The sequence below is a fragment of the Chinchilla lanigera genome, unplaced genomic scaffold (assembly GCF_000276665.1).
Source record: "Chinchilla lanigera isolate Chin_1 unplaced genomic scaffold, ChiLan1.0 scaffold00081, whole genome shotgun sequence".
NCBI lineage: Eukaryota > Metazoa > Chordata > Mammalia > Rodentia > Chinchillidae > Chinchilla > Chinchilla lanigera.
The window spans coordinates 5,993,924-6,002,093 of NW_004955482.1; the positions used below are offsets into that span (position 1 = coordinate 5,993,924).

Genomic DNA, 8,170 nt, shown 5'->3' on the forward strand with positions numbered 1-8,170 from the left:
GGGGCTGGGGATTTAGCTCAGCGGCAAAAGCGCCTGCCTGTCAAGCGCAAGGTCGTGAGTTCGGTTCACGGTACCGGAGAAAAACCAAAAAAAAAAAAAAGAGAGAGAGAGAGAGAGAGAGATTGGCCTATAGTTCTGTTTCAAACCAAAAGCAAAAAGAAAAAAGCTGGGCAGGATGGCACATGCCTGTAATCCCAGCATTCGGGAGGCTGAGGCAGGCGGATCAGTGTGAGTCTGAGGGCAGTTTGGGCTACACAGTGAGACCCTGTCTAAAAAAAAAAAAAAGAAAGAAAGAAAAAATTAAAAATGAATTGTTTTAGCCTGCTTTGTGTTCCTACAACAAAATACCGTAAGCCGGGCACTTTATTTAAAAAAGGAAGTTTGTTTAGCTCATAGCCTTGGAGCTGAAGCCAGAGACCCCACCGGGACCGCATCGCAGCCTGGCTGAGGAGCAGCGGGACGGGCCGTGTGCAGAACCGGCCAGCGAGGGGCATGGAGAACCAGCTCCCCCCACTGCGCATGCCCAGGGCCGCCCAGAGGACCAAAGCTTCCCGCCGCCGGCGTTTGGGGGCCCTCAGCCTCCACCACACCCAGTGCACGGCTGGCCGGCCACGCGCAGCCTGCGGAGAGGTCAGCCGGAAGGCGGCTCTGGGCCGGAGCCCCTGCCTTTCCAACCAGGCCCTGGGAGACGCCAGCCCCCAGCCCCGGATACCCAGCCCTGGTCAGCCAGGGTCACCGTGTCACCAGCCTGCGTCCGTTCGGGTGGGAGGTGGCGGTGGAGCCATCGTGGGGGCCAATCTTCCTGCTGGAAGGGATTCGTCTTCCCCAGCATCTGGCGAGCCAAAGACATTCAGTGATGGAGAACAGACCCAAGATTTGACAGAACTAAAACCTAAAAGCGTAAGAAAGGAGAGCCGCACAAGAGTCACCAGGCACTGAGATGCTGGGGGGCGAAGGAGTTGGCTGTACCAAAGGAAGTGCGAGGTGGATTTGATCGTCCATCGTATATTTCTGGTTTTTGTTTTTGGTGGGTTTTTTTGAGACAGGGTCTCGGTCTGCAGTTCAGGCTGGCCTTGAGCTACTTTGTAGCCCAGGCTGGTCTCAAACTCGCAACCATCCTCAGCCTCCCAGTGCTGAGATTACAGGTGTGTGCCACCATGCCCAGGGATCGTATATTTCTGTATTCATCGTTTTAATTTATTTCCATTCTATTTTGTGGTAGGGATTGAACTCAGGGCTTTGGCAGTGAGCTACATCCCCAGCCCTTTTTAAATTTTGAGACAGGGTTTCTCGCTAAGTCACTAAATTACTCAGGCTAGACTCGAACTTGTGAGCCTCCTGCCTCAGCCCCCCAGAGTGCTGGGGTTGCAGGCCTGGGCCACCACGCCCCGCTCATTTCTCGCCATCCCCCCAGCTCATTGTACCCACTTTTACGTGGGCTTCTGCATTCCTAGCGTTGTGCAACCGGCACCAACATCCCTCCACAGGGTTTCCTCGGCCCAGACCGAGGCGCCATCCCCATGAAACGATCCTCACCGCCCCCTCCCCTGCTAACCATTATTCTACTTCCTAGCTCCACGAATTTGCCTACTCTTAACTCCTTCATAGAACTAGAATAAGAGAGTTTTGTCCTTTTGAGGCTGGCTAATTTTACTTTGTCTAAAGTCATCCAGGTTCCTTCATGTCCTAGTGTGTATCAGGGTTATCCTCCTTTTTGGGGGCTGAATAAGGTTCCACTGTGAGTATATAACACCTACTGCTTATCTGCCTATCAACTGATGGGAGCATCTACCTTCTGGCTATGCTATTTATTTATTTATTTGGTCTTTTTGAGACAGGGTCTCGCTATGCAGTTGAGGCTGGCCTTGAGCTCACTTTGAGGCCCAGGCTGGTCTCAAACTCGCAAAGATCCTTCTGCCTCAGCCTCATTAGTGCTGGGATCACAGGTGTGCACCCCCACACCCAGCTCCGCCCATTTGTTAATTGGGTTGTTGGTTCCTTGGTCTTGGGTTGTAGGAGTTATGTATTCTGAATGCGATCCCTTCTCCATTGTTTGCTTTATGGATATTTTTTATAGGCTCCCCTTTTACTCTGCCTATGGTATCCTTTTTTTTTTTTTTTGTACTGGGAATCAAACTCAGGACCTTGCCCTTGCCAGGCAGGTGCTGTGCCACTGAGCTGTCTCCCTGGCCCTTGTTTGTTTGTTTTTTTGAGAGAGGATCTCACTATGTAGTTTAGGGTGGTCCTGAACTCACAATGTAGCCCAAACTGGTCTTGAACTCGACGACATCCTCCTACCTCAGCCTCCTGAGTGCAGGGATTACAGGTGTGCGCCACCATGTGTAGTGTGGCATCCTTTGATGTAAAAAATGTTTAATTTTGATGAAGCTCAGTTTACCTCCTTTTTTCTTCTGTTGCCTGTGTTTCTGGCATCATGTGGGAGGAGTCATGGGCAGATATGACATCAGAGAGCTTCCCCTCATGCTTTGCTTAGGGAGTTTTATAGCTTTCGCTCTGGCATTTAGGTCTTAGATGCACCTGGAGGGAATTTTGGGGTAGATTTTACTCTGGTGCAGACAAAAATGGTGCGGAGCATGACCTGAAGAGATCCCGGCTCTGCACAGCCCGGGGTGGACCAAGATCAGCTTGTGAGGTAAAGCCAGTGGATTTAGAAAAAGAGAAACTGATCTCTCCTCTGTAACCCTCCGCCCGCCAGCACCTCTACAGTCAAAAAGGGAGAGGAAATCGATGTGACAAAAGACGTGCAGAAGAGAGGCAGTGTTGGTCCTGTGGCCGAAAGGGAAGGACTTGTGTTTACAAGTATCCCTCACCCTGACAACCTGGAGTGAAGGATGCTTGCCATGTAGACCAGCGTGGTGGCGCACGCCTGTGATCCCAGCACTCAGGAGGCTGAGGCAGGAGGATTGCTGCAAGTTCAAGGCCAGACTGGGCTCCACAGTGATTTCAAGGCCAGCCTGCACTATGCAGCAAGACCCTGTCTCCAAAAACAAAACAAAAAAGACTCCTTACCATTCGGGCTGGGTGTATAGCTCAGTGCTAGACAGCTGACCTACCTGTGTGAAGCCCTGGGTTTGGTCCCCAGCATGGGAGAGGGATTCAGCATTCACGGGTCCTAATTCTGCGTCTCTCCTGCCAACAGCGTGGGGTTTGTCTCCAAGGAGCTTCCCCCGAGCAAGCAGGGAGCTGGGTGCGGATGCTGCTGCCGCCCTTATTCGTTAGAGGTCAGTGGGGTTAGGAGGGCAGTCGGGACCGGGAAGGTAAAGGCGGAGCGGGCATGAGGTTCCTTGTGTGTCAGCCCAGGGATGCTGACCTGTCACCAGGAGCAGAGCTGACAAACTCCACAGGGACCAGGCACGGAAGGCAGGGAGCCAACTGGATGTGGGGTTGCTGTGGAGACGGCAGCGACCTGCAGAGCCCCACGCTCCGCCCAAGGGGCAGCTGCTCAGCTCCAGCTGCTGGTCACCTTGTAAGAGCCTTGATCCCGTGTGGCAGATCTCTGTCTATCTCTCTGTCTGTCTGTCTGTGTGTCTCTCTCTCTCTCGTTCTGGGAACCGAATGGAGAAGCGCTGAGCTATGTGGTCAGCTTTTTCCACTGAGAGAGAGGCCAAGTTCACCCTAAGTTGCCCAGGCTGGCCTCAAACTAGTGATCCTCCTGTCTCAGGCTTCTGAGTGGCTGCCGCTGCAGGCGGGCGACGCCATACCTGTTATATCTTTCTAAAAGAGGACAGAAATCAGGTTTCCATAGGACAGTTCCAGATTTTTCAAAACACACTGGCCAAACCAAAGTGGTTTTTGAGCCAGACATGACCCACAAGCCGCCAGCCTGCCATCACGGCAGATCGGAAAGCGGACGTGAGGGCTTTTAAACGGACAAGGGGAAATGATATCTTGTGTGGGGAATGTAATGGGACTGATTTGGGATCCAGCGCTCAGAAAAGGTCAGTTTTAATCAGCATTTGGAAGAAGAAGGCGTTTGCATTCTTTCAATGTGCCTCCCCCAGCTCCTTCCCTAAATTGGGAGCCGAAAGGAAAGGCGTAGGCAGATAGCTAATCTCAAAAGCCAAAGGACAGGAAACTGTAGCAAGAGCTGCAGCTTTTCATGCAGCCTAATTTTACCCGTGATTACTTTAGAGACAGACGTCTTCGGAAGCTCCCACAATCCTCACCCACCTCCACCGAGGAGCCCAGCAATAATTAAAACATAAAGAATACATATCACAGCTGGGCGTGACGGCGCATGCCTGCACCCCTAGCACTCTGGGAGGCTGAGGCAGGAGGGCTGAGCAGGGGGTTGGTGGGGAGCCCATGCAAAGTCCCTAGGTTCAGTTCCCAGGACCACAACAAAAACAAAACACCCACATGCATCACCGCGCTCAGCTCTTTGGAGCGGCCAATGGGAAATTCAGAGCCGAAGCCTCTTTTCAAAAGTCTTAGGCTCTGCTTCCCAGTGAGGGGCGACCTGGTGCCCCAGGAGGCAGACATGAGATGTGAGCTGCAGGTCCATTGCATGCCTTTGCTGTTTATACAGCTGTCACCTGGGCCCCCACAGGATGCAAAGGATAGGGAGGCAGACTGGAGGGAGGGGGGGTGACACCTTCAAAGAACTTTGCTTTTTTTTTCTTTTTTTGAGACAGGGTCTCACTGTGTAGTTTAGATCTCAAACTCACAGCGATCCTCCTGCGTCAGCCTCCTGCATGCTGTCAAAGAACTGTTCTAACACTCAATAGGTATCCCCCTTAGAGCGGCTTTTCCCTGCAGACCGCCCATTTCTTTTCTTTTCTTTCTTTCTTTATTTTCAAGTCACTCTCTGACTTGGATTCATCATCTGACCGAGCTCCCAGTTTCAAGGCTATGCTTTTGGGCTCGGAGCGGCTGCAAGGCTGGGAGCGGCTGCTCTCTGGCACTGCCGGGGCGCCCAGTGGGATGGAGAGAGGTCAGGGCAGTCAGGCAAAGGTTAGGGGAGGAAAGCGACTCCAGGAAATGTTTGTGTTTCTCCACCAGGAGGGAGGACAAACAAGCTTTTTCCTGCCTCTGGGCAGCTTTGCGCACTCTCCGCAGAGCCAGTCTGGAGAGGAAGAGAGAAGCTACAATTATCCGGGGTCCGGGCCCAGCGACGAGCCTCGTTCTCCTCGGGGCCTGGGGCCGCTTCCCGGGAATGAGCGCTTACTCCGAAGCGTGTGCACCTTGGAGCCCGGCGGGCCGCAGGCTGTGGCCCTAGGAGACGCAGGCAGCTTGTGACCCAGGCTCCGCCGAAAGGACCTCCTTGGGACTTTCACTTCCAGGCTGAAGTCTCTCGTGTGGATGCAGCACCCACCCCAGCGTGCCGTGGCCGCAGACAGAGCGCCGAGGCGGGGACGCAGCAGCCGGCCGGGGGACAGAGCCCTCCCATAAGCACCGGCGGCGCGCGGGGACTCCAGCGGCCACTCTGCACGCGGGACGCCTGTGCTGCCTCCGCCATGGACGCGGACAACGAGTCCTGCTGCCTCATCGAGGGGGACCCCATCTCCAAGGTGATGCCGCCGCTGCTCATCCTGGCTTTCGTGCTCGGCGCCCTGGGCAACGGCCTCGCCCTGTGCGGCTTCTGCTTCCACATGAGCGCCTGGAAGCCCAGCACCGTCTACCTTTTCAACCTGGCCGTGGCCGACTTCCTCCTCATGGTCTGCCTGCCCTTCCGCACCGACTACTACCGCCGCCACAGACACTGGGGCTTCGCGGACGTGCCCTGCCGGCTGGTGCTCTTCATGCTGGCCATGAACCGGGCCGGGAGCATCGTGTTCCTGACGGTGGCGGCCGTGGACAGGTACTTCAAGGTGGTCCACCCGCACCACGCGCTCAACGCCATCTCCAACCGCACGGCGGCCGGCGCCGTCTGCGTCCTCTGGACCTTGGTCATCCTGGGGACCCTGTACCTCCTGGTGGAAAGCCACCTGTGCACGCAGGACAAGGCCATCTCCTGCGAGAGCTTCATCATGGAGGCGGCCAACGGCTGGCACGACGTCATGTTCCAGCTGGAGTTCTTCCTGCCCCTGACCGTCATCCTCTTCTGCTCCGTCAGGGTCGTGTGCAGCCTGAAGCGGCGGGAGCGGCTGGCCCGGCAGGCGCGGACGAGGAAGGCGATCCGCTTCATCGTGGTGGTGGCCGCCGTGTTTGTCACCTGCTACCTGCCCAGCGCTCTGGCCCGGCTCTACTTCCTGTGGACCGTGTCCTCCAGTGCGTGCGACCCGGCCGTGCACATGGCCCTGCACGTCACCCTCAGCTTCACCTACCTGAACAGCGTGCTGGACCCCCTCATATACTACTTCGCGAGCCCCTCATTCCCCAAGTTCTACGCCAAGCTCCGAATGTGCAGCTGGAGACCCCGCTGGCCAGGGTGCCCAAAGCCCCGCGGGCCGGAAGAGCTGCCCGCTCTGCGTCTGTGTCCCAAGAGCTGCATCGGCGCGGCCAATAGTTTCCAAAGCCGACTGGACACCCAGTGGGACTTGCAGGTGTGTTGAGTGACCCTAACCCGGGCAGCCGGCGGCGTCAGGCGGGACGGACGGCAGCTGGGGCGCGAACCCATGCCCGTGCACGGGCCCTTGGAAAGGCACCGCCGTCCTCCTGCCTCTGTCGGAACTGAGAGCCACGTCCCCCTACCCTTTTGGAAGGCTGCAGGAGAGCGATGTGAGTTCGCTGCGTTTCTGTGCTCTGACTGCAGGGACAGGGACAGCAGGGAGCGGGGGCTGCGTGTGCTGGGCTGGGGGTGGCTCGGCTCGCGTCACTTTAGGCTGCTGAGGAAACTTGCTCCCTCGGTGAGTTAATGAGCCCAGCGCTCAGCCTTCCTCCTCCTCTGGCTCAGCTCTTACTCACCTCGGGAAGCAGGAGCGGGACTGGGTGCCGGCTTTGCGTTCCGGCTGAGCGGAGCGCTCCTTAGGCTGCGCTGTCTCTGCCGGCTGTCACCGGCTTCTCCGACGCCCCTCTGTTCCTTTGCTCATTTCACTGCCAAAGTTTGGACTCCCAAGGAGCCCGGGAGCCGCAGAGAAACGATCTTGCTTGACCTGGGAGCACCCACGTTTATCTGCAGACCTCTGCATTTCAAAGAAAGTGCTGAAGGGTATGTTTGCCTCCCCTGCTTTCTCCAGGGCAGCAGAGAGCTTGGGAAAAAAAAAAAAAAAAAGAACCCCTGAGGCTTTTGAGATAGGCTAGCTCCACGCTAATTGCTTTTGGGTGCTTGTTCCGTGAGCGTGGACGGGAATCATTCCTTTTCCAAGCACTGACTGACTTCCTCCACAGCTTCGGGCCCGGTCCTTTCTGCCCGCAGGATGCTTGGTCAGCTTTGTGTGACAGCAAAATTTGGGGGGTGGCAGACGTATTAAAAGCCTTCGTCTTTTCGCTGAATAGTCTCTAGACCTGTTGTGTGCAAACTGCAGGGTTTCCCTGTCATCGCGGGACCCCTTCCGCAAGCGTATTTCCCAGACTGCTCCGGAACTCTCAGAACCAGACGGGGCTCCCCCGCCCCGAAGTAAGGGGAAAGGTCCGGGCTGCGCCTGGCTCCGTCCGCCAGCGCGAGGCGGTGAAAGCCGCACTCCAACCCTTACTGCCTGCTCCAGCCCCGGTACTCTCTGCACACACCCACCTCGCCACGCTTTCTTTAGTCTCCAACACCCGCTAGCCTGCCTCTGTCGTTACCTTTTCCGCGCACAGTCCACGAGGAAAAGCGCGGCCCGCGGAAGTGAAGGTCCTCCGAGTCCGAACCCCAGCTCGGCCACTTACTGTGTGTGTGATCTTGGGGCGGATTTGATTGAGCCACTTTCAGTTTCAGTTTCCTCATGTCGGACAGGGGTACCGGTATGACCTCACACATTCTGTGAATGCAGGGTCCTGAAGCTTGAAGGGCTTTGTTTACCATTACGTCCCTGGTGCCTAGAAAAACACCTGCATAGAGTAAGTGCTCATTAAAGACGTGTTGAAGGAATGCAGGAAGAGCGCATGTAAAACCGGAAGCTCTGTGTCTGCAAGTGGTCGATATGACTTATTACAGTAATATATTTCACACATTAAGAAACTGAGGCACAAGGCGGATGCCTGTCAGTGCCACGGCTCTGTAATCCCAGCACTCAGGAGGCTGAGGCAGGAGGATAACAGAGTTCCAGGCCAGCCTGGGCTACATAGT

General features: G+C 55.9%; 1 protein-coding gene and 1 pseudogene across 1 annotated transcript; one reads left to right on the forward strand and one right to left on the reverse strand.

Moving 5' to 3' along the window:
- Positions 1–5,114, reverse strand: part of LOC102028538 — a 20,321-nt pseudogene extending 15,207 nt beyond the window's left edge.
- Hcar1 (hydroxycarboxylic acid receptor 1) lies at positions 4,873–8,170 on the forward strand. Its single transcript, XM_005403075.2, has 2 exons — positions 4,873–4,954; positions 5,182–8,170. The coding sequence occupies exons 1-2, from the start codon at positions 4,873–4,875 to the stop codon at positions 6,513–6,515; spliced, it is 1,416 nt and encodes a 471-aa protein (XP_005403132.2). The 3' UTR covers positions 6,516–8,170.